Raw genomic sequence first — 23,907 nt, forward strand, 5'->3', positions numbered from 1 at the left:
GTTGGTTGGCCAGTGCGTCTTTTTGATGCCCGCCGTGTACCCGGGATTTGCCGGGCCAGTTTTTTTAAGGTCCCTTTTCCCGAAAGCCCGCCCCGACCTCACTTTTTCCAAAAAAGCTCATCCACTGCCCAAACGACGTCGGAACTCTCCCACAGGTCCCCAATTGTCTCCCGATCTTTCTTGAATCCTCGCGCCCCCGAGCTTTCAGGACCAAACTCCACTCAATCTTCCACCACTTCTCATCAAAGTCGTCAAGATGGCCACCAAGACCGAGACCAAGCCCCAGCTGAGCGGCGTTGCCCTCTACTCCAGATTCGCCCTTGCCGGCGCCATCTGCTGCTCCGTCACCCACGGTGCCCTCACCCCCGTCGATGTGTAGGTCCTCCCAGCACCGTTGCGCCGACGAGATCACGGAATATCGAAAAGCTAACCGCCTCCTCTACAGCGTCAAGACTCGCATCCAGCTTGACCCCGCTACCTACAACAGGGGCATGATCGGCGGCTTCAAGCAGGTCATCAAGAATGAGGGTGCTGGTGCCCTCCTCACTGGTGTCGGCCCTACCTTCGCCGGTTACTTCCTCCAGGGCTCCCTCAAGTTCGGTGGTTACGAGCTGTTCAAGCAGCAGGCCATCAACTATCTCGGCTACGAGAACGCCTCCAAGTACCGCACCGGTGTCTACCTCGCCTCTTCCGCCATGGCCGAGTTCTTCGCCGATATTGCCCTCTGCCCTCTTGAGGCCACCCGTATCCGTCTCGTCTCCCAGCCCACCTATGCCTCCGGCCTCATCGGCGGCTTCGGCAAGATGCTCAAGAACGAGGGTATTGGTGCCTTCTACGCCGGTTTCGGTCCCATTCTGTTCAAGCAGTAGGTTTTTTTTGGCCTCTCCTGAATAGGACCCCAGAAATTGACAATTCTCTAGGATCCCCTACACCATGGCCAAGTTCGTTGTCTACGAGAAGGTCGCCGAGGCTGTCTACCAGGTCTTCCCCAAGAAGGACATGGCCGACAGCATGCAGACTGTTGTCAACCTCGGCTCCGGTCTCGTTGCCGGTTTCGCCGCTGCCATCGTCTCTCAGCCCGCCGACACTATGTTGAGCAAGATCAACAAGACCCCCGGCGCCCCCGGCGAGGGTACCACCACCCGCCTCATCAAGATCGCCAAGGAGCTCGGCCTCAAGGGCTCGTACACCGGCATCGGCGCCCGTCTCTTCATGGTTGGCACCCTTACCGCTTTCCAATTCGCCATCTACGGTGACATCAAGAAGGCTCTTGGTATGTTTTCTTTTCCTGGTCGATTTGGATAACAAGTGCTGACTTTATCTGCAACAGGTGCCACTGGCGGTGTCGAGATCGGCAAATAAGCGACTTAACATAGTCAATGCCGATGTAGTCCAACAAAATTGGTGATGGAACCACAGAGACTTCCACATGTCGTCTCTGCGGCTTAATCCCCGCTTTTGTGGAGCAGGGAGGTTGGAGGGGTTATGATGGTGGAGATTTTGGGGGAAAGTTGGAGAGAAATTTCGACGGCTGCTGTTGCTACGACCTGAATGACAGCGACACAAACCAAAAACACGACCAACAACAGGCAGGGTGCCTTTCGGGGGCATCAACGAAAAAACTGCGCGGCATCTTGCACAAATGTTGCTCGCTTTGAGGGAAAAGGTGTTTTTATTTCCCCGGTCTTTGTTTGCATTTCCGGGATTTTGAAGCACCTCTTCGCTATATCTTTTCTTTTGTTGTGTGTATGGCTATAATACTCTAAATGGGCAGGGATTTGGGAATTGTCTTTTTTTTTTTTGTCTTGGGCGATTAAAAAAAAAAGTGGTGTGCTTTCAAGAGAACTATAGAGCGATTAGATCGGAGAGAGCAACTTTTTGTCTGGGCGACAAATAGAAAGAAAGAAAGAAAGAGCAAAGACGCTTATTCCTGTGCCTAGGTGGAGTGTTGGTTAGATGTGTATAATAGTTGAGATTTAGGGAATGGTGGAGGTTTTTTTTTTTTTTTGAATGATTTGCTGATCTTTGGTGTTGTACGTAAGTGACTGTTGGTGCTGGATAGGGAAGTGGTTGACTAATGCCCCTTTACCCCTGAAGGCTTGGGAACGGTTGAGAGGACAATATTTGCTCTGGGTACATGACCCGAAGGCCGGGCAATTCCGAATAGACAATTAAGTCAGTCCCTCCATGAAACCTAACGAGAAATCCAAAAGTGTATATTCAGACGGACATACGAGGGGTATCATCTCTTCTATATTTTTCACCTTCCACGCACACTACATCCGTTAATCGTCAAACCCGCCAAACTCCTCCTCATCACTGTCCTCCTCTCCCACCACCATTTTTTTTTTCGTCATCACCCCACCCCCACTACCACCACCCTTCCCAAAAGCCCCAAACGTCTTCCCGTCCCCCCCCAACACCCTCTCCTTCCTCCTCTCCTCCGCCTCTTGCCTAGCCTTCTCCTCATTCTGTTTCCTCACAAGCTCAATCATATCCTCCAGCTTCATGTGCTCCTCCCTTTCCCGTTCCGTCATCTTGCTCGCCCTCTCCGCCTCTTTCCTCTTCCTCTTCTTTTCTCTCCTCGCCACCTTTAGCTCCTCCGCATCCTGCTTCTCACTCCAAGCCTCGTTCGTCTTCCTCTTTTGCCCCGCCCGCTCCCCATTTTCCTGTTGGCTAGCCACCCTAGCCGCCTTTTCCTTTTTCCATTTTTCCAGTTCTTCCAATCTCTTCTCTTCGCGGAGTTTGTCCTTGAACGGAATGGCTTCCACGTCTATGCCCAGGCCGAGGGAACGGTCAATGTTTTTGCCCTTGATCTCCGGCATCTTGGGGAGTTCGACCAGCCCGTAGCCGTGGGCTAGGTCCACCCAGTCCAGGTCAGAAATCCGAAAGATGGAAGAGGCTTGGTGTTCAATGTAGCTTCGCGCCCACGAAACAAACGCCCTCTGGGCGAGCTGGTACACTTCCCTGTCCGTGATGGCTTGTTTCCTTACTTTTGTCGAGATCTCCTTGGCTTTCTCTTCAGAAAGAACAATTTCGGGTCTTTCCAACGGTGTGCATGGTGTTTGTCTCACTTCCAGCAGTTGGAGATAACCTTCCTCACGACCTGGTTGGAGCAACACCACCGCCAAACCGCGACGTCCGGCGCGACCGGCACGGCCGCAGCGGTGGATGAACACCTTTGTGTCTGTCGGTGGGTCATGTTGGACTACCAAGTCGACTTGTGGAATGTCCAGACCGCGGGCGGCGATGTCGGTGGTCAAGAGGATGGATGGGGAGGTCGAGTTGACGAAACGCTCGAAGTTCTTTTCGCGGACTTGGGGCTCGAGTTTGCCGTGGAGTGAGACAATGCTGAAGCCTTCTGGGAGAACGCCGTGGAGGACCTTGGCAAAGTATTTTACCGCGAAGCAGGTAGAGAAAAAGACGATGGATCGGGCCGGGCGGGGGTTGAGTTTTTCGAGGATCTGGCAGAGCGCCGGGATTTTTTGACTGGCGGGGGTGATGAGGTACGACATTTGGAGGGACATTGGGGTCTTGCGCTCTTGGATTTCGCCGCCGTCTTTGAGGTTTCGTACCCGAACGGTGATGCGGTGAGGGTATAGTAAGCCGACTGTGACGAGGCGCTCTACGGCGTCGCTGAGGGAGGCGCTGAACAAGCCTGTACGGCGCTGCTTGGGGAGATAGCCGAGGATGCGGTTGAGTTCTTGGGAGAAACCAAGGTCTAGTAAGCGGTCGGCTTCGTCCATGACGAGGACTTCAAAGGTGGAGGCGGGGGCCTTGACATAAGGGGAGGCGAGGAGCTCGGCGAGTCGGCCGGGTGTGCCGATGAGGAGGTTTGGTGATAACCTCAGGAATGCGCTCAGGTCTTCGGCCGCTTTTGTCGTTCCTCCCACTAGAAGCTGGGGGTAGACGACCGGTTCGGATGTGATGGTTCGCTTCTCGTCTCGGTCATGTTGCAGCTGCTCGGCCGACTGAGGGTGGAACTTGATGAGGCTGACGCAAACGTTGTAGATCTGTTGCGCCAGCTCGCGGGTGGGCGCAATGATGATGCCTTGGACATGGTGCCTCTTGGCTGCTTCGTCTCCGCGCAAGAGTTTCTAGACACATTATGTCAAAACAGTGAATCAATGGTAATTGCGATGATAGGTTTCCGTACTTCGACCACTGGAATCAAATAAGCCAGCGTCTTGCCACTACCGGTGACAGCTTCCACGACGACATCCTTGTTCCCCCTGAAAAGATCGAGTGTCGACTTCTGCACTGGCGTCGGCTGCTCAAAGCCAGACGTCTGAAGATAGTCGAGGATCCATGGAGGGAGACTCTGGTTCAGCGAATCCCAAGTCCTGGGGGTCTTTTTGGCGCGTGGTTGAACTGGCGCCATCTGAAGTCGGATTTGAATACAAAAGGACAGCCCCTCTATTCGTCTGCTTGTCGCGCAATTGACATGCCGCTTGAAGCCTCCAAAAAAAAATGTCGGGGATCAGTTCGATAGCAGAGGGCTTATCAGCTTATCGATAAGCCCAGCTGGACTTGGCAGACCGGGTCACCCTTGTGGTTCAGAGCACGGGCCATATGTGAGCACATGAGCAAAATGACATTGGGGGTTCTGGTTGATGATGTCGTCAGTGGTGGGCCAAGGCTGGCCGTGTTTCTTGATGTCGACGTGGCTTTAGTTTCTTTTAAATTGTGAAGCAATCAGCCCGGGAAATGGGCGAATTTGGAGGGACGGAGGACGGGACAGGTGACCCATGGTGGGATGCCATCTGAACTCATAAAAAAAATATCAGTTGTTGTGTGCATAATTACAGGCGGTAACGTCATTCCTTGCAGGCGGGACTGGCAGAATGTGGAGGGCCGCTGGAGCTGGCCGGGACTTGGATGTGAGGCACCGTTGAGCACACAAAAAACAGCTCTCCTCACAACAACTCCTTTTTAGGAATACGAAGTATCGAAACGGGGATTTATCCTGTCTCTTCTCAGAAACATCAAGCCAAAATTTGTCATCGACAACAAGAGGGTCAGAGAGTCACAGACACTGGCACTAATAGTGAGCGACATTGAACCCATCTTAAATCAAGTGTCACATGCAACGCTGAGGCCTCAAAGCACCCCGGTCAGCCCGCTGTCCGCTGTGTCTTCCCTCCCGCACCAGCCGAAATTTCTTCGCTCTTCCTCCCAGCACCGCGCTCCAAGCCCGCCGCACCGCACTGCCCAACGGGAAACGGGATCCAAGAACGCACCGATTCGACTCTCCCCCTGGACCGCCGGGATTCGACCCTTTCGCACCAGCCATGCGGCGGAGTACTCACACTCCACCGCATCAACCCAAACACCACACTGGATTCCACAGAAAAAGTTCAAGCCTTCTTTCGATACCACCAGGCCGTCTTTAATGCCCTAGCCCCCGCCCCTATCTCGCCCAACGACCCGAGAAAAGACTGCTTCCTTCCCACCTCCCTCTGGCCGCTGCAGCTCTCCTGTCTCCCACGCATCGTCAAAGGTTGTGTCGCACTGCCAGCCCTACCACCATTTCCCTACGATATGTCTGGCCGAACAAAGCAAGCCATCCCATCTACCCCGCGCGTCATATCGCCGAGTCCGACGCCGTCAGAGCAGGATGGAACCGACCAGGATGGATACAGCGGGCCGATGACTCGGTCGGCGGCGAGGAGGAGGCTGGCGACGCCACTACCAGTAGAGGAGGATATCGAGGAGGACGAGAGCCCAGAACTCTCAAGGGCCCGGACGCGAAGCCGCAGCCCGATGGACACGCGAAAGGTGGCCCAACTAAGCCCAAGGAAAACTTCAAGGATGGCATCCAGCGCTCTTAAGCCGATCGCGGCGACGGCGGCGACGACGACAGCCATCGCAACGCCCAACGGGAGCACGGGCGAAAAAGCACCAGAAATAAACGGGCACCTCTCCCCGCCCACACCATCACTTTATTATGGATGGAGCTGGCGGGACTTTAGCCGAAGTCCCAGCCCACTCGGTCTGATTCCCATCCACAGGCACTGGCGGACGTTTGTGCACAAGCACGAGGTACCCCGGAAGGCCCTGCACGTATCCATCGGCTTCTTCGTCGTATGGCTCTACCTCTCGGGGACACAAACTTATTCTGTGTGCCCCTACCTCATGGGTGCCTTGATACCCATCGCCGCCGTGGATGTGGTGCGCCATCACTACCAGCCATTCAACCGGTTTTACGTCAAGGTCCTGGGCGCCCTGATGCGCGAGAGCGAGTTTTCCGGTTACAACGGTGTTATCTTCTACCTCTTGGGTGCGTGGACGGCCCTGTACTTTTTTCCCAAGGATGTCGGAGTTATGGCCACGCTGCTGCTGAGCTGGTGTGATACGGCCGCAAGCACCTTTGGCAGGCTGTATGGGCGGTATACCCCCCGTCTCCGCCGCGGCAAGTCCCTTGCTGGCTCTTCGGCTGCGTTCCTTGTCGGCGTCGGGACGGCTGTGTACTTTTGGGGGTGGCTCGCCCCGACCAAGGGACCCTTCCCGGGAGATGAGAACTTTATGTTTACGGGAACTCTCCGTCTCCCTCAACTCTTGGCGGATGCTGTGGGCCTGGCCCCGGCGAAGGCGACTATTTCTGGAGGGCTTGCGCTTGGTGTCATGAGTCTGTGGTCTGGGTTTGTGGCTGCGGCTAGCGAGGTGGTTGACCTCTTTGGCTGGGACGATAATCTGACCATCCCGGTTCTCAGCGGTCTCGGAATTTGGGGGTTTCTCAAGGTGTTTGGTTAAAGCGAGGCGTGGTTGTCAGGGTTTCAACACGAGAAGACGACAGAAAAAAGAAATCTGGCCGGCGGCGGCAGCGAATGCGGCCCGGGCGGATGTGTATGTTTATTAAATTGCATGGACGGCGTTGCTTGGGGTTGGGTGGTTTATTGACCCCAAAGGATACCTACGTAGACGTCACCTCGAATCTCTTATCTCATTCAACATACATATTTCTCTACCTACTACCTATGGATCCCATCGGAACATTCGAATATCGAAAAGTGTACACTCGCTCTATGGCACAGCTATTCAGGCCCTACATCAACCCCGCGGTGGGGAAGCACTTATGATGCCATGATATATGCTTTGGAATGAGGGGGCATTTGGAGAAGGTGCATGGGTTTTGTTGGCTCTGCAGCTGCCACGCAGTTTGACTGTATGTCTTGCATCGGCTTACACGCGGGGATCATGTTCAGAGAAGGGGGCCCTCCGTCCGTCTCTCTCCTCTTCGTGTTGCGCCTTTCAATAATCTCCAGAGGCTGTCACGGCAGGTGGTTTGTCCCACGAACAGTTCCTTCGATTGCATCAACCACTTTTGATGATTCGCTCATCCTTCTCTGACAAAAGCCCTAGCCGCATGCTCGACACGAACACCTGGTTGCGCCAAGCCTTTTTTTTTCTCCATGCATATACAAGGTACTCTGAAGATATGACTCCCGAACGAACGAACGAGCCACCTCTTGGACTTCCATGTCATGTCTATCGGCTGCTGAAAAGAGGGGACTGACTGATGGAAGGGAATCCGACTGTGGCTGCCATGGTTTTCCATCTGTCCTATGAAATCGTGCCCAGTCATCAAGGGCTCGGCCCCGGCGCAACGCACGTCTGCGTTTGACTGCATGCCGGTCTAGTTTCCTACTCTGAGAGTTACATTCTCTCCGCTAAATCCCACTGGATTTTCTCGAACAATTCCCAGTGGATCGAGAAGACCATTGAAGTGGTGCGGCACCACACCCACGGCCGGACGTGCGGCAGGACGTCTCCTCCCTTGATGCGTTGTCCCCCTTCCTCAGCATAAACATGCTGCTACTGCTGCTGTCTTTCCCGAGCTCCTGCATCTAGGATTGGCGTTACATTCGAAACTGTTGAAGAATACGTCCGGCCTCGTTCCTCTTTACCGATCCTCAAAGCCAACGCTTACACAGCCTGGCTGTTGACTGGCTCATTCTGACTCAATACTTGGCAATATCTCCCGTGCATTTGGTGGTTCTGCCTGGCCGTTTTTCTATCTGGAGGAGATGGAGAAAAACGCCAACTGGCTAGCCTCGAGACGTCCAGTCAGACCTGCAGGAACAGCACTCGTTATTAGCTCACCAACCATCCATCCCATCCACAGCGGGCCCAGGCTGGCGGGTTCTCTCGCTCTCACCCTCTCGTCAGTGGTTGAAGCTCTGTCCCACAAGAATTCGGCCATTGGGTCGGCTCGAAGAAGAAGAAACAGCCGGCTAGCCGGTATTTGTCTCGCATGGAGAGGAAGTCATGCCCCTCCTTTCCGGCCTTCTACCCGGCAGCTGCTATATGCCGTTATCCTAGGTGCTTCTTGGACAAACCAGGGGTGTGGCGGTCTAGGGCATTTGCGAGCGACTTGGCCTGTCGGGTGGGATGATGTCTGGATAACAACAGCTGCTGACTTGCTACCGAGCCGGGGCTTTGAGGTAGCGAGTGGCCACTTGCCTGATCCATCAGTCGGGTCCTTCATCCGGCCACTCACTCCTCTGGGTGTCCTATACTCCAATTTTCTATTTTGATGTCCAACACCTGCCATCAGAGACACGGTACGGCTCACCGCTTTCCCTCCTGCCAGTCGGGATATGCACATATTCGAGACCCTTCAACTCTGAGAAGAGCAGCAAGCAAGTCTCGGGAACTCGTCACTTTCAATATCAATGGCAGCTGCAAAAGGAACGACATCACATCACTGCCGTACCTGGGTTGCGTACAACGGAGCACCGAAAACCGGAAAGGCAAGGAAAAAATTAGACAGCGGGTGCCTGTGCCTGGGGTTTATTCCAAAACCTTCCTTCGGTAAAGCGGATCCCGGGAGGCACGACATATGCTCGGCCCATATATGGTGTAGACTATCATAAGGTGGATAAAAAGAAAAGAAAGAAACAGAGCCTTGCAGCAGAAGGCGGATGGGAACACGGAAAGTCAAGGTTATGCCAGGGCTTATTAACCTGCATTTCTAGACGCAGGCTGTGGGGGTGGGCAAAAAAAAACAAAAAAAAAAGGAGTATTCTGCCATGCCATTCTGGATTCATGGCTGACTGCCACGGGGGGGACCAGTCCAGAGGCGGCACCTCCACCTTTGCAGGTCGAGTAACCACTCAATCCGCCGACTTTCACCGAGACAGCAGAGGGATTTACCTTTTCAGCCTTGGACCAATGGCGTTATTCCACCTTTTTCCTTCTTTGGTATCCTCGATGTCAGGAAAGATGCCCTCCAGCTTTGCAAGGGGCCGGAGACAACTTAGACAGTCGCGCACAGGCCAAGTCCAACATACGGTGTAAGAGGATGCAGGCCACTCTGCAGCAGGCATTCGTCTTGTTCTTTTTTGTCTTCTGGGATTTGGACAACACATTGCCCGACTTGATGCATCACTGCCTAACCCGACTTTGCAACATTTGTTTGACGTCCGCTTCTTTATCCCCCTCTTCGACTTGTCCGAGCCAACGAAACGGTGGGCTATCAGCCTAGGTATCTTTGAGCAACCTTCGCCGCTTTTAACTTGATTCCTGCCTGGTTCGTGGATCCAAACGGTGCATATACCTCCACACATGCCTCCACTTCACTCCTTCGCCATCTTCCGGTCCGCCGCTTCCTGGTTCGTGCATATTGTCTCCTGTTCCCATCAGCCAGCCTATCTGCAGCTACCGTTTCGTCTGCCTGTCTGTCTCTGCCGGTCTGGTAGTGTCTGATGACACATACATCGTTGTCGTCTAGACCATCGTCACTTTTCTGACCTCCACTTGCGGCGAAACTAACCTCTCACAGGTGTTTCCCATCCCCCCCCCCAATCTTTCTATCTCCTACACCCCATCCCTGTCCCGTCATCTGCAGAAGAGAGGATCTTGTCCCGAGCAGGGAATCAGTCTATGCCAACCATGTTGCTGTTTCTTGCCTCTCTCTCTCTCAGCCGGGACTAGTCGTCGTCTACATGGCTATGTACACCCCCCTCCATCAGCCGGTTTTCTTTCGAGATGGAGTTTATCCTCCCTTGCAACCTTGAAGCCTCTATCTCCTTCGCCTCCTCCTTCCCACACACAACACACAATTGCCCTCCCCGGAGCCATTGGGCTTACAACCGGAGTGCCGGCTCCCCCGTTGTAGCCAATACAAACGGGTGATAGTCCCACCTCTCGGCATATGCGAGTTGCTTTCACTCGGTCCTTTTTCTTTCTGTGATCACATTGAAACTTTCCTATAGGTCCCTCTGGCGTTTTGTGGCTTTCCGTTCTTCCTCCAGGGATCACTCATCCATTGATACGGCCCTGTTGGTCAGTGGTTGATATCAAGGGTGTGTGAGAAGGAGGGGGGTGAGGTTTACGTTTTTTTTCTTGATCAATACCGATAATTGAACGTCGTCACCATACTTATTTCTCATCACATACCTACTTGCCTGGTTTGTTCTGGCCAAGTGAGTTAGTGTGTAGGCTTTTGGTTCAACGAATAGGAGTTGCCCTCCTCGGGGATGGATAGAGTCCGTCCTTATCCATGTCCCCCTCTCTCTCCCCCTCGTGATGAAATCGGCATGCTATCGGCCGACTGGATGAGAAAGGGGAGGGGAGGAAGGGGGAAAATGTATAAAAGGGGGGAGATGGCGGATATGGGAGAGATTTCTTTTCTTTCTCTTTTCTTTCTTCCATTCTTTACAACGAGAACAAGTTGAGTTGGGCTTGATACCTACCATACTGCGCTACAGCTCTGTCTGCTTGCTTTCACACACACACACACACGCACACACACCATTACTTTACTACACTTTACCCAAGAGGAGAAACTTTCACAAGTGACACCTTACTCTTGGTCTTGTCCATCCAACCCATTCTATCTATTCACAACCCTTTCCGCCACACACACACACACACATACACACACATACACAAACATTTCACCCTAGTTACCTTGGGCAGAAAGTTTATTTATTTTTCCCCAAACCCAACGGTTACACATTTTTTACCCTTTTTTTATTCTCCCCACCACCGCCACCACTACAATCTTCCCATCATCACCAAACTTTGCCATATCAAAATGTCCCACTATTCAACCCCTTACTACCCCACCACAACCTCCATCCCCATCCCGCCCACCAAGTCAGCCTACCAATCTCCCTACTCTCCATACTACCCACCCGCCGAGGAGACAGGGACGTACTCCGTCTCGCCCCCTGAGCTCACAGATGATGGGCACAGTTTGGTGAGCACTGGTGGTGGTAGCTACTCTGTCGGTCCGTCGGGGTCGGTCTCCTCGGGGTCAGACTACTACTATGGTGGTGGGTCTGGAGTTGGGGGGGATGTTGCGGCGGGAAATGTGGCGAATGTGGATTTGAACGAGTACATGGCTGAGAGGTTCAGCGGGGGGGTGATGGATTCGGTCGGGGGGGTGATGGATGGATGTACTGTGAGGCAGGCAAAGGCGTGAGTTTTTCCCTTTTAATTTTGGAGAGAGGAAGAGAAAAGCTGACAGAGTTAAAACAGTTCTGGTCATTTGAACGCCAAACACAGGGAACTGCTCGAGTTGCAGGCCAAAGCGCAGGCGAGGCTGGCAAAGACGAGGGCGAGGTTCGCGCAGGGGATGGAGGATGCGAGGGAGGTGAGGGAGGATTTGGAGTGGACTCAGAGGAAGGTTGCGTGAGTTTTTTGCCCCCCCTCCTTTTTTTTTTTTTTTTTTTTTTTTTTTTTTTTGTTTTTCTCTCCTTCAGCATTTCAAGCATGGGAATTTTTGGCTATCTGGCTTTGAACCCCTAAAAACCGCGAGATCTCAAATTTGGCGGACGAGTAGCAGGAGGCAAATCTGGGGACTGGCTGTTTTCTGAGAGAACAGGGTCTAATAATGGAGAATAGGTCGCTCAAGACAAAAGCGTCAAAGAAGCACACAAAAGAGTACACCAAAGCTCGCGCTCGGTACCCAAGCCCAGATTACTGAACCCTCCCCTTGATTTTTTTTTTTTTTTCCATTTTCTCAACCTTGTCCAAAAAATTTGTCTTGTTCGTTGTTTTTCATTTTGGTGGGTACAGCAATTTCGATGGGATATCCAAATTTTATTTTTTTCACAGGTGAGGGCAGAAGGCTGGAGGAAAATCACAGCCTTGGGGAAGGAGTGAGGTTGATAATGGCAAGGCTCGCGGCAACACACACTCCACTGATCTCTGTTTTGTAAAAGCAGCGAGTGGAGGTTATAGGGCTGGGATTGACAGGGGGGGCGTGTGGTGTGTGGATGATTCTGCATTTTTGTTGCATATGTGCGGATGGGGATGGCGGGCGTTTTTTTTTTTTTTTTTCTTTCGTTTTTTTTGGGGGGGGGTTGAGTTTGGTTTCACGCCCCCTCCATCACGCCGCCGCTACGGGCCGCGCCCACCCACCATTCTTTTTCCCCTGGAATTTCCCGACTGGGAGGTAGTGGGGGTGGTGATTGGCGGGGGGAGAAATATGGGCTGTGGATGTTGACAGGGGAGATCTCACTGGGATTGGGGATGGCAAGAGAGTTCGGAGTGGGAAGAATTGATGGGTTTGCTGCTCACACCCCCCTCCTCTAGAGTACTGCATGTCAGAGCGGCATGGCGGGAGCAGGCGGATGTGCTGTGCTGTGCTGTGCCCAGAGGGAGGTGTGGATGAGATCAGGCGTGAGGACCAGGGGGTACTGTTCGTTGGACCCGGCAGATGGGTGCTCCGTGCCTTGCTTCTGGGAGTGGCCGGGCAGGTTTTTCCACGTGGACTGGGGGCTCAGCTGAGGAGACTGGTGGGGAGAGATAGTCATGGGCCTTCTCCGTTTTACCGTTTTAGGGCAGCGTTTATAAGACGGGGTGATGATGGAGGTGACGGCAGCTGAACTTGTCTGTGGGTCGAAAACAAGGTCTGTGAGTAACGAGAGTTTTTTCCATGTAGTTTCTTTTCTAGCTGGTTAGGCCGTAATGATACCTTTCGTTTTTGGTTACCCGTGAAATCTCGTGACTGGTGGTCAGGTGAAGGTTGCCTAGGGTTGATGAACATATGTCCTGATTTCTGTCTCGCCCAGCTCTGTCATGTAGACACTAGCACTTGTTTTGTTTCGAACTGGGTCGAGCATCTTACTAAGGTCATGGCTTGGTGCCCAACCAGATATGTAGCGCTTGGGCAGGTGGAAGCATGCAGTTTTGGACAGACATGCCTCAGACACCAAGGGGAAAGCATCACGTGATGCCACTGGCTATCTTTTGGGTGACAATGTGTTGAAGAGCAAAGAATTAAATGTGGTCTGGTATGTACTATCAAATTGTAGTGTTACAGACTCGGTCGTCAATCATTGCGTTATAAACTTTTCCCACGCCAGAAGATAAAGATGCTTGAAACAGAATAGACGCTGCGTTTCAGGTGGCAGCAGCGAGGAACACCTCAGCTTTGGCTTCCGCCACTGCCTCTGGCGCTTTTGGTTCGGGACCAATCTGTGTTGTCTCCGGTTAGGTAGTTTGCTGCTGGTCTGGATGCTCTTGGCTTTGTTGTTCTTGTTGCTGCTGTGGAACTGCCTTTGGCTGGTAAGGCTTTCTTTCCAGCCAGGTACCCACAGGTTCCAACCCATTCTTCTTCTCGAGTGGCTCCCAGGGGTTCTCGTTGGAGCGGGAGTCGTAGTAGTCAATGTACCAGTTTGGATTGTGGCCACCGCCACCTCTGCCGCCTCTGGCCCCTCCTCGGCCTCCTCTCTCACCAAAGTTGCCTCTGCCTCTTGCATTAAAATTACCCCTGGTGGTAGGGTTGGAACCTGACTCTTGGCGTTGTCCCTGGTTTGGACTATTACTGCCCTCCTCCGCTGCTGCTGCGTCGTGGCGATCTTCGTCGTGATTGACCTTCTCGGCTGTTATCGTTGAACCTCGAAATCTCTTGATGAAAGGATCGGACCCTTGGCCTGTTGGGGATGGTGAGATGTCAACATCAGTATCGGTCGTGACGATGATGGACGAGCAGGAAGCTCGGGTTGGACCGCCCCTAGGGGATGGTGCGGGGTGGGTGCCGTCGGGCACTTGGGGGTGTGCTGATTCTTCATCTGACCGGGATCTCTTGCTTGGTGGGTGTTCATCAGAGATGGAGGAGGAACGGGGCCGGCGAGTGCGAGCGGTGGTGGTGAAGGAGGAGAAGCCCATTAATCTAGCCATTTCGGCACTTTCATCATCTTGTTGGGGGTCATTTTGCTCGGTGTGATGGTCGCCACCGTCGAGAGAAATTCCGCTGGGGTCGGACATTCTGGACGTAATGAATGGGGAATGAGAATGAGGTGGTTAGTCGCCAGCTGACCTCGACTTGTGATTCAGATATGTGAGTATAAGTAGGTAGTGTTGTGTGCCGAGGTGGTTCGAAAGGTCCTTTGTGAAGTCTAGATTCAGCAGCTTGAAATCAAGCTTCCCTGCGTATTACGTTATTTCCTCGAGAAGCTGTTCAAGCTTGGGCGGGATGTCTCTTTGTTGGTGGGTGCTGGAATGACGGGAGACCAGATGAAGTCGGCTGCCGTTAATGAAATTCAGCCTTGTGGGTCTCTCGCTAACCACCGGAACGCTCTAGCGGCTCTGTGTGTGTAACCGCAGCCGGCCGAGATGTCTGTGAGCTGTCAGTTTTCACATTTATTTTTCGTCTTCTCGATTTACATCAGGTGATTGGGCTTGTACCTGAACGGGAACTACCGTTGGTTTGAAGTCTAGAAGTGTGGTGGAAGGACCAACGGTTGTTCAACTGTCAAAGACGGCCCCAGGGTCCGCTATAAGGGTCAGGTTTTAGTGTGGCCACCTGCTTCTAATACAGTGAACCGAATGCCTGGAATAGAATCAGCAACCAACTCCTCTCGTCTGTGTCTTTTCCAACCTCAGTCAATCTACAATCTCAGGGAACCTGTGCTATTACACACGCTGCATGTCGCACCGCCGAAGCCGCATGAAGAGTTGGCTTGACACCTGTAACACCCCCTGAACTAGACGCTCGGACACGCACACCCCTGCCTCTCCTCACACCTTTCATATCTCAACCTCACTTTCATTCCATCACCACCATTCTCATCTCACATCTCACAGCATCATTTTCACCAGCATCATCATCAAACTCACCAAAAATGTCACCCATAACCCTCCACCAACCCTCCAAATACTCCCCCTCACCCACCACCATCACCACCCCCTCCCCAACCATCGACTTCCTCTCCCGCACCTGGGCCGTAACCCACTCCACCCTCCCCATGTGGCGCAAAGCCCGCAACGTCAGAATCACCTACTTCCCCCTCCCCCAACCCACCCCCGGCTCCCCTTTCAAAATCTCCGACCTGGTCGAGTACGAGCCCCTCGACGGGTCCTCCCTCAAAAACGTCCGCGGCGTCGACACCGCCTCCGTTCCCAACTCCCTCACAAGCTGGGACTGGCGAGGCTCCAGCTTCCTATTCTTTGTCACCTCCCACTGGGAAATCCTGGGGTACGGAGAGGTCCCAGAAACGGGGGAGCGATGGGTTGTAACTTGGTTCCAAAAAACCCTGTTCACGGCTGAAGGGGTGGATGTGTACAGTGATCGGAAAGAGGGGCCGAGTGAAGGGTTGAAAAAGGAGATTTTGGAAGCGTTGGAAAAGATGGAGGGTGGGGTCGGGGAGTTGTGTAGGAGGGATATGCACGAGGTAAAGGTTGAGTTGCCTTGGAGGGAGCAATAGAATGGTTTATTGATTTTTCGGTTGGGTATTATGAGCAGGGTTTGGGTATTTGGGGTATCATAGTCTAATTCAGCGCTCCATGTCGTCTCTACTTCTAGTGTGTTTCCTCTCCCTGTTTCTGTCGCGGTGGGATCTCTCTGAATGGTGACCTCCTTTCTCGTGTCTGGCGCGCTTGGGAGATGGAGACCTGCTTCTGCGCCTACGTGAGTCTCTTTCAGAGCAATGCCGATCCCTGCTTCTGCTCCTTTCTCTGTGCCTTCTTTCCCGGCTTGAGTTTCTGTCTCTGTGTCTTCGTCTGTCGTTGCTCCTATCCCTATGTCGATGCCTCCTCTCCCTTCTCTCTGCCTTTTCCAACTCTCTCAGTTCCCTCTCTTTTTCCTCGTTCACCTTCCTTCGTTCTTTTTCCAGCTCCCTCACCTTGGCAGCACCGCTCTTCATCATGGCAAGCGGGTCACTCGACACCAACCTTGCCGCTTCCCTGGCCTTTCTGTTCGGGTCGTCCTTACCAAAGACATTTTTGCTTGGAACGACCGACAAAATTTGGTCATCCGGCGTGGCATACCATGCGTCACCTGTCCCAGCCACAGTTCCAGGACCAAGACGGAGCTGAGCCTGCTCAGCCAACTGCTGCTTCTTTTCCTTCTCCACATCCGGGTGTTTTGCATGAGTTTGTTGAGGCGTAAAAAGGGTGAGATGGCCTTTACTGTCGACCAAGTCATCTGGGGTATTCAATGTGGTGGGTGGCGCTAGTGATTGGAACTGTTGATACTGCTGCTCCTGGCGTTCTCTTGCGAGGCGTAACTCAAAGTCGGTGTCATCCTCTCCTTGACGTTTGCGTTTCTTTCGGGGTTCTCGTGGCTCCTTGACTGATGATCTGATTTCTGTGGAAGAGTCGGGTCCAGGAAGCGGTGGCGGGACCTCTCCTCTCAATATGGCCAGCCTGCGCTCAGCATCCTGCTCCTGCATGCGCTGCTCGCCGGCTTCCTCCTTCAGGCGAGCGGCTGCCTCGTCGCGCCTGACGCGCTCGATGTTGGCTGTGTTGTAGACATTCCATGATTTCTTGCCTAGGAGGTGGAGAGGCATTGTAAAAGATGTTTATCTGGATAAAGATGTGATGGCTGTAAGAAGGGCCATCAGTGAGGACGTTGCACCTTGATGGCTGGCCGCCAACACAAAATGGTGGGGTGCAACATGGGGCGCCAAGCTGCCCGTACATTAAAACGCCCCCTTTGTACACCGTTTCGCCTCATTATGTTGTGGGCCTGCGACAACAACTGTCCCGCTGGCGAGCTGACCTGTGGGAGCTACATTGACCTCGAAATCTGCCACCAACTCCTCTCCCCCCAGGCAACGAAGAAAGCGACTCGTCATATCAAACTGTCCTCTTCTTCGAAATCACATCATATCAAAGCACTGCGTCCCGACACCTAGTCCCGTTACGCTATACCAACCGGCACACCACAAACATACTCGAGCGAGATGGATCCGCGCAGTGCCCTCTTCGGCTCAGGACCCCGCGGCGGCGGCAGCGGTGGCGGTCTCCCCGGCCGCAACGTCCAACAACAGCGACCCCTTCAGGCGGGATACCCTCCACAGCAGCAGGGAGGATATGGCTCTCCACAGCAAGCCGGATATGGCCAGGCGCCACCACCTCGCCAGCAGCCAGGAGGATACGGCCAAGCGCCCCCTCCTCGACAGCAGGCCGGAGGGTACGGCCAGACCGGCTCTGGCCGTATTCCGCTCAGGTTGGCAAAGGTCGAGGACAAGACCCTCCAGTCGCAATACATCTTTGGCAATCTGTAGGCTCTTGCACCCCGTTTCTTGCCCATCGTGGACAACAAACTGACAGCAACACAGCTGCGCCGTCTCCCCCCGAGACTTCCCACCCAACCGCGAAAACACCGATGTCTACATCCGCCTCACCGGCCCCCAGATGAAAGGCGGAGGCGACTTTGTCGTCACAGCGCGCCCAGTCCCCGGCTTCCCCGATGGCTGCATCAGCTTGTCCGACCCTCAAAGAACATGGTGCGGCGTTGGTCTGATGGACTCGCTCGAGGGCGAAGTCTACGACCCCTTTGCGAGGAGCGCGCAGAGCTATCTCGGCTCTATAGACGTCGAAATTGGGTTTGCGTCGCTGAGAAAGGTCGTCGACGCACCATACGATCAAGACGAGCTCGCCGAGCAGTTTATCGCCCAGTTTCAAAACCAGCTCTTCGCGCCAGGCCAGAAGCTGCTGATGGACGTCAAGAATGTGCCCCTGGCTATCACGGTCAAGACGGTCACCTTGACGGACTTGAGCATGCAATCGCAAAATGGCGAGGAGCCGCCCACGTTGTCAGACCCGCGCGCCAGGGGTATCCTGCACAAGCACACCAGCATTGGGTTCTACAAGGATGCGAGCTCGCCTCTGAAGCTCAAGGCGTCCAACAAGAGGCCTGCCGCTAATGCTATTATCAGCCCTGACTTCAAGTTTGAGGATATGGGTATCGGCGGTTTGGATGCCGAGTTCTCGACCATTTTCAGAAGAGCTTTTGCTTCGCGCATTTTCCCACCGGGCTTGATCGAGAAGCTGGGGATTATGCACGTCAAGGGTATGCTTCTTTACGGTCCTCCGGGTACAGGCAAGACGCTTATTGCCAGGCAAATTGGCAAGATGCTTAATGCCAGGGAACCAAAGATCATCAACGGTCCCGAAGTGCTGAATAAGTACGTTGGCCAGAGTGAGGAAAACATTCGCAAGATGTTTGCCGATGCCGAAAAGGAATACAAGGAAAAGGGAGACGAATCTGGGCTTCATATCATCATCTTTGACGAGTTGGACGCTGTCTGCAAGCAGAGAGGGTCTGGTGCCGGTGGCGGCACTGGTGTTGGTGACAGTGTTGTCAACCAGCTGCTTTCCAAACTCGACGGTGTGGACCAGCTTAACAATATCCTGTTGATCGGAATGACCAACAGGAAGGACATGATTGATGACGCGTTGCTGCGGCCTGGTCGTTTGGAGGTGCAGATTGAGATTTCCCTGCCGGATGAGTTTGGCCGGTCGCAGATTCTCAAGATCCACACGAGCAAGATGAAGGAGAATAATGTCATGGGGAGTGATGTTGATATTCTGGAGCTGGCAGCAAGGACGAAGAACTTTTCGGGTGCTGAGCTGAGCGGTTTGGTCAAGTCTGCGACGTCGTTTGCTTTTGCGAGGAACATCAAGGCCGGCACTACGGCTAGTGTCAGTGAGGATGTGGTGAACATGAAGGTTGGCATGCAGGATTTCTTGCACGCGCTGGACGAGGTCAAGCCCGCGTTTGGTACTGATGATTCGGAGCTGGAGGACGTGTTGCCGTTTGGGATCATTGAGTACTCGAGGGGGATTAGCCATATTCTCAAGGACGGCATGCTCTATGTCAAGACTGTGAAGGAGCAGCCGAACCTGAGGGTGATGAGTGTTTTGCTTCATGGGCCGAGGTCGAGCGGCAAGACGGCGCTCGCGGCGAAAATTGCGCAGCTGTCGGATTTCCCTTTTATCAAGCTTATCACCCCGGCGTCGCTGGTGGGTTATAGGGATGAGCTGGCGAAGAAGGATTATTTGCATAAGTTGTTTACGGATGCTTACAAGTCCCCGTTGAGTTTACTCGTTATTGGTAAGCCTCGTCACTTTTTACGCAATCAGACAAGGTCACTGACGTTTCTCAGACAATATTGAGCGTCTCATCGACTGGGTCCCCGTCGGCGCGCGCTTCTCTGGCTCTATCCTCAACACGCTCGTCACGCTTCTTCAAACCCCACCACCCAAGGGGCACAGGCTGCTCATCCTCGCCACCACGTCGCAGAGATCGGTGCTGGAGCAGCTCGACGTCACGACGGCGTTTGACAACCGGATTCCCGTGCCGGCGATCTCGGACCTGGGCGAGCTGGAGGCGGTGCTGGGGCAGGTGGGCGCGTTCGATGGGAGGCACGGGCGGATCGTGCAGGAGATTGAGCGGGCGACGGGGAGCAGGGAGGTGAATGTGGGGATCAAGACGGTGCTGACGAGCTTGGAGACGGCGAAGCTGAGCGAGAGCCCGGAGGAGTGGTTTGTGGAGCAGATTTCGGGGCAGATTGCTAGGTATCCTGGGGTTTGAGGGTTAGAAGGATAGAGAAGTTATATAAAGAGGGTTTTTGTCTCCGATGCACATAGGGTGAGTTTAGAAATCTAGGGGGTTGCTGAGGGGAGGTGGTGGTCTGGTGATGTTGTAGGGGGGGAAGTGATTTGACAGGATTGTGTGTACTACCTGTAGGTATGGTCTAAGGAGAAGTTTCAACAAACCACCCAATAGCATCAGTGGTTTAGTGGTAAAATCCATCGTTGCCATCGATGGGCCCCGTGTTCGATTCACGGCTGATGCATAGCTTTTGCTGTTGTTTCACACATGCTCTCTTTTATTTTTCTCTTGTTTTTTTGGGTCTCTCATCTGTTTTTCTTGCTCTTTTGCAGACAATTTCCCGTTTTGTTTTGGGTTGGGAGAGGGGGGTGGGTGAAGAGGGCAAAGAGAATGCTGTGCTGGCTCTGGTTAGGAAATTGGGACGTTGAATTCCCCTTGGGCAGGTTTAGCGGTTGCTTTACATAGGACTGAAGTCTATCTTTTGGTGGGAGGGTCAACTGCCTATCGCTTGTTTTGATGACTGAAGGAGTGAGAAGTCGGGCGTGTTTATATCGGGGATGGTGGTGGAAGGGTTGAGTGACAGCGGCGGTGGTGGATAAGTAGGTTTGGTTGTGTTTGGCGGTTGGATGGTGTTGAGTGGGGTGGGTGTTTAGAGGGATATCCTGGAGATAAAAAATAAGGTGGGGGGGTGGGAAAAGATAAACTGTGCCTTAATGGGAAGTAGTAGACAGAAAGCGAATTAACAGGACAGAAAGAGACTGGCTGATGTGTTTTGGATAGGTAGCTTGGTCAAGCATCTTGTGTGGAATCAAGAGCCGAAGTCTTGGTTTAGATGTCTTCTTGTTAGATGACTCGAGTTGTGTAGGTATCTTTTGGAGTGCGGGATATATACCTATGTACGAAGTATCCATGGGAGAATTGGTATCACTATTATTGGGTGCCTAAGGTAGGGTAGGGTGTAGCAGTTGGGTTGACGATGCTAACCTGGCTCATGCTTCTGAGCTGTTGTGTAAGGTGGGCGCAGACTGGTCTCGCAGAGCTTGCATGCGTCGATTGTGGAAAGCAATATGTTACTTGTCTTCATTTTCGAAGTTGTTTGTACCTTCTTAGCAGTAATGCTTGTTTCAATGACCTTGAGTGTCGATCTGGCTTATAGGTAGCTTGGTGCACTCCCTCTGACCTATTTCGGTGCTGTTTCTTCTCCGATTAGAGAGCGTGATGGAGTCTTCTGAGTAGAAACACTTATCTCAGTGGACGCCAATATCTAGATAGTGGCTCATACTATAGGCAACTGCCCTGCTCGGCGTTTAGGAGCTCTTGTTGTTTTGTGGTATTAGACGGGAATGTTTTGCTGAGTCTTTTGGCAACTGGCAGCAACATTAACCACGCTATGTTTACCTGTTGGTGTTCAATTCCTGTCCTTTGACTTCAGAATCTTTTCTTCAAACTTACTTAAATCACATAGACAGAAGGTCTTTACTTTTGAGCCCTATACCAAGATAGCTAATTTCTGCCGTGCTGCAACTCTTTCCTGAACATGATCGAGATAAGTCTCGAAGTCTTTCCAGCTTACACCAACACTAACGGCTTAAATACAGAGTAGCTTTCATGAAGCTTGAATTGTCTTGGGTACTTTTGCGTAATCACCATCTCTCTACCGCACAAGTCTCAAGTCATCCGCTGTACTCGTGATGGCAACACAAATCCGAGGCGCCGGTGACCAAGGTGACGCGAGGTGAGAGTCACAAAGACCGAGGAGGCGGTGTGCTGTGCCTCTTCTGCTGTGCATAATGCCATAAGTCCATGTAACTGTTGCAGTGGCAGCCACATCAGCATCCCTACCGATAGTACAACAGCATTTAACTATCAATTTTCTCTACTTAGGTAAGGTCATTAACCGCAGAGGTTACAGTGTACCAGAAGAATGGCTCAGTTTGATCGACCTGTATGGTTGACGTGTTGGTAAACCTCCTGTTCATATAATCAGTCCCCAGCAGTATAAGACACAGCTGTCAATACCATTTCAGGGTCATCTGAAGCTCCCAACACAATGAGGCACATGGTCTCCAGAGTATGATAAGAAATCCCGAAAAAGGAACAAAACACTCCGGGACCCTCTTCACACCCCTCCCACCTCATACATCATCACTCATAAGCGATCATCAGCATCAGGAGCGAGCCGGATCCATCCACCCCCTCTAACAACTCACCCAACCTCCAAAGTCGAAACCCGAATCACAAGCCCAATCGTCAGTTTTCTGATCACCAGACCAAAAATACACCCGACCCCTACTGCAGCTAAGTTATTTTCCCGAGTCCGAAAGCTTTTATTTGTCCGAGAAAGCCACGTTTTTCCCCCTTCCTCCAACCGGATCACGGCGGAGAAAATATCGGAGAGAGCAACACCACACCTGTATCTCTTGTTTCAAGATTCAAGGTTTTTGTTGAGTTTGCATCCTGTCTATGAGCCGGCTTCCTATTTAGGGGAGGCATGCCCGTTGACAATGCCGACAGCCATCATCGCTTAGGCGAACATGAAAGTGGTGCCGGAGGGTGTGGGGAATGATGAGCATACCCGTTTCGGGATCTGCCCGTCTAAGGTTGTCAGTCGTCGTTCGGTAGCATCGGCATCGGGGAGTGTGGAAACATAAACGGTCAGCTAGAAGAAGAAGAAGAAGAAGGAAAAAAAAAGCATCCGGAGTGCACGCTCGGAGGTGTGAAACAACACGTGGGGTGCATGGTTCGACACGAGGTTCATGTGGAGGTTGGGAACGCCGGTGGTGATGATCACTAACTGCCGTCTGTTTGGGTGGCTTATTCGTCATTCTATCTGCTATCTATGAAGATGATACGATCACAACTTCCTACTTAGGACCCTCGGTTCGAGCTATATCGGTTTCAGAGGCTGGCTGGTGTCGTGTTAGATCCATCCCTACCTATCCACATTCACATCTGCCGACCCTGAGGTAGTCGATAACGACATCAAAGACTCCATTCACAATTTGACACACCCACTCCCTCGGCACATCATCTTCTATCAACATTCCATCTCCAGCTTCTATCTGTTCCCCAACCCCATGTCCCAAAAGTCAATGCCCTATCTCGGCAACGGAAGCTCGCGTGACAGGGAGTGGACCCCTTCTCTCCTAGGTCCCATGATGACCATAACATTCCTTTCATATGATAACAGCTACCACTATACCACTATAATCCCAAGGGCCCTCTCCGGACCAAGCCTCAATCAGGACTATTTTCCTCGGGTCCGGGAAGCAAACCCCATCGTGTGTTAAAAAAAATATAAAAAAATTAAGAAAAAGAGGCGCGTTCCTCCAAGTTCTTGACCTTGAAGCTGAGGTTTTGGGAGAGAAGGTTACATTCCACCCCAGCCTTCACCCCCATGAGGGCTACCTATATCACAGCTCTGATATACCCCTCGCTTCGAACCAAAGACAAAATCATCACCTCAATAATAAGATGGTAGATCGCTTGGATGCACGTTCTTGATACATCAGGTTTGCGGTCACATGACTACGTTGTTTTTATTTCCCCAACATCGGGTTCTTTTCATTGATGACCCAGGTACAGGTATCATCACATATGGGCTTCAAGTTGGCGTTGCATCCTCCACATAGCAGATGCGTCTGCATTAGCTTCACGAATTCAATGTTTGAGATAGATCACTTGCATATATGCTTGTTGTTCAAAACGAAAAGTAAGAAAGAAAAAAACTCAACTTCCGGATTTGATTCTGCAATAGACTCCAAGCGATGGCAACATCACACGGGAAGAGCTCCATTCCAAAATACATCATGCACACCACTGTAAGGAGGAATCAAATGAAAAAAAAAGCGCGGGGTGCATATGCATCATGTACGTACCATAATGCTCTAACTGGCCCTGGGAGACACCGTTGGGAAACAAGAAATGTTTGGTTATGGTACTGCAAGTTTGTCTATCTTTAGCAAACTCTCGCACACCGCTGGGTATGGGGAAGGCGGATGATGAGAAGTGAAAGAGTATCGGCACCTGCCTTGTTGCCAACAGCTAGTCTTTTCTGGTAGCTGAACGACGAGATATGCAAGATGCATGCAAGATAAGATCTGGGCTTG

At 52.5% G+C, this 23,907-nt stretch overlaps 10 protein-coding genes and 1 non-coding gene across 11 annotated transcripts; 6 read left to right on the top strand and 5 right to left on the bottom strand.

The window, feature by feature from the left end:
• Positions 1-256: 256 nt before the first annotated feature.
• Positions 257-2,205, top strand: MIR1 (mitochondrial phosphate carrier protein; the record flags this gene model as incomplete). Its single annotated transcript, XM_062880961.1, has 4 exons — positions 257-375; positions 446-865; positions 921-1,273; positions 1,331-2,205. 4 exons carry the CDS (start codon positions 257-259, stop codon positions 1,360-1,362), a joined length of 924 nt encoding a protein of 307 aa, XP_062729199.1. The 3' UTR covers positions 1,363-2,205.
• A 43-nt stretch (positions 2,206-2,248) lies between these two features.
• Positions 2,249-8,190, bottom strand: SPB4 (ATP-dependent rRNA helicase spb4). The gene is made up of 2 exons (XM_062880962.1): positions 4,157-8,190; positions 2,249-4,097 (listed from the first exon to the last, which is right to left on the bottom strand). The coding sequence occupies exons 1-2, from the start codon at positions 4,379-4,381 to the stop codon at positions 2,286-2,288; spliced, it is 2,037 nt and encodes a 678-aa protein (XP_062729200.1). The 5' UTR covers positions 4,382-8,190; the 3' UTR covers positions 2,249-2,285.
• On the top strand, positions 5,542-6,753 carry DGK1 (Diacylglycerol kinase; the record flags this gene model as incomplete). The annotated part of the gene is made up of 1 exon (XM_062880963.1): positions 5,542-6,753. One exon carries the CDS (start codon positions 5,542-5,544, stop codon positions 6,751-6,753), a length of 1,212 nt encoding a protein of 403 aa, XP_062729201.1.
• A 962-nt stretch (positions 8,191-9,152) lies between the features above and the next one.
• Positions 9,153-9,371, bottom strand: QC761_605170 (uncharacterized protein; the record flags this gene model as incomplete). Its single annotated transcript, XM_062880964.1, has 1 exon — positions 9,153-9,371. The coding sequence occupies one exon, from the start codon at positions 9,369-9,371 to the stop codon at positions 9,153-9,155; it is 219 nt and encodes a 72-aa protein (XP_062729202.1).
• Positions 9,372-11,041: 1,670 nt separating this feature from the next.
• Positions 11,042-12,954, top strand: QC761_605180 (uncharacterized protein; the record flags this gene model as incomplete). The annotated part of the gene is given in 4 exon segments (XM_062880965.1): positions 11,042-11,427; positions 11,488-11,640; positions 11,854-12,296; positions 12,311-12,954. The coding sequence occupies 3 exon segments, from the start codon at positions 11,042-11,044 to the stop codon at positions 11,933-11,935; spliced, it is 621 nt and encodes a 206-aa protein (XP_062729203.1). The 3' UTR covers positions 11,936-12,296; positions 12,311-12,954.
• A 492-nt stretch (positions 12,955-13,446) lies between these two features.
• On the bottom strand, positions 13,447-14,223 carry QC761_605190 (uncharacterized protein; the record flags this gene model as incomplete). Its single annotated transcript, XM_062880966.1, has 1 exon — positions 13,447-14,223. One exon carries the CDS (start codon positions 14,221-14,223, stop codon positions 13,447-13,449), a length of 777 nt encoding a protein of 258 aa, XP_062729204.1.
• A 295-nt stretch (positions 14,224-14,518) lies between these two features.
• Positions 14,519-15,205, bottom strand: QC761_0089810 (uncharacterized protein; the record flags this gene model as incomplete). The annotated part of the gene is made up of 3 exons (XM_062872951.1): positions 14,519-14,575; positions 14,894-14,925; positions 15,076-15,205. 3 exons carry the CDS (start codon positions 15,203-15,205, stop codon positions 14,519-14,521), a joined length of 219 nt encoding a protein of 72 aa, XP_062729205.1.
• On the top strand, positions 15,081-15,662 carry QC761_605200 (uncharacterized protein; the record flags this gene model as incomplete). Its single annotated transcript, XM_062880967.1, has 1 exon — positions 15,081-15,662. One exon carries the CDS (start codon positions 15,081-15,083, stop codon positions 15,660-15,662), a length of 582 nt encoding a protein of 193 aa, XP_062729206.1.
• A 69-nt stretch (positions 15,663-15,731) lies between these two features.
• On the bottom strand, positions 15,732-16,745 carry QC761_605210 (uncharacterized protein; the record flags this gene model as incomplete). Its single annotated transcript, XM_062880968.1, has 1 exon — positions 15,732-16,745. The coding sequence occupies one exon, from the start codon at positions 16,743-16,745 to the stop codon at positions 15,732-15,734; it is 1,014 nt and encodes a 337-aa protein (XP_062729207.1).
• Positions 16,746-16,927: 182 nt separating this feature from the next.
• SEC18 (transport between ER and Golgi ATPase protein) lies at positions 16,928-19,851 on the top strand. The gene is made up of 3 exons (XM_062880969.1): positions 16,928-17,461; positions 17,520-19,297; positions 19,350-19,851. The coding sequence occupies exons 1-3, from the start codon at positions 17,142-17,144 to the stop codon at positions 19,775-19,777; spliced, it is 2,526 nt and encodes an 841-aa protein (XP_062729208.1). The 5' UTR covers positions 16,928-17,141; the 3' UTR covers positions 19,778-19,851.
• Positions 19,852-19,971: 120 nt separating this feature from the next.
• QC761_0089850 lies at positions 19,972-20,042 on the top strand. The gene has a single exon. It is a non-coding gene; the product is annotated as a tRNA-Gly (tRNA).
• Positions 20,043-23,907: the final 3,865 nt, after the last annotated feature.

The sequence above is a fragment of the Podospora bellae-mahoneyi genome, chromosome 6, assembly GCF_035222275.1.
Source record: "Podospora bellae-mahoneyi strain CBS 112042 chromosome 6, whole genome shotgun sequence".
NCBI lineage: Eukaryota > Fungi > Ascomycota > Sordariomycetes > Sordariales > Podosporaceae > Podospora > Podospora bellae-mahoneyi.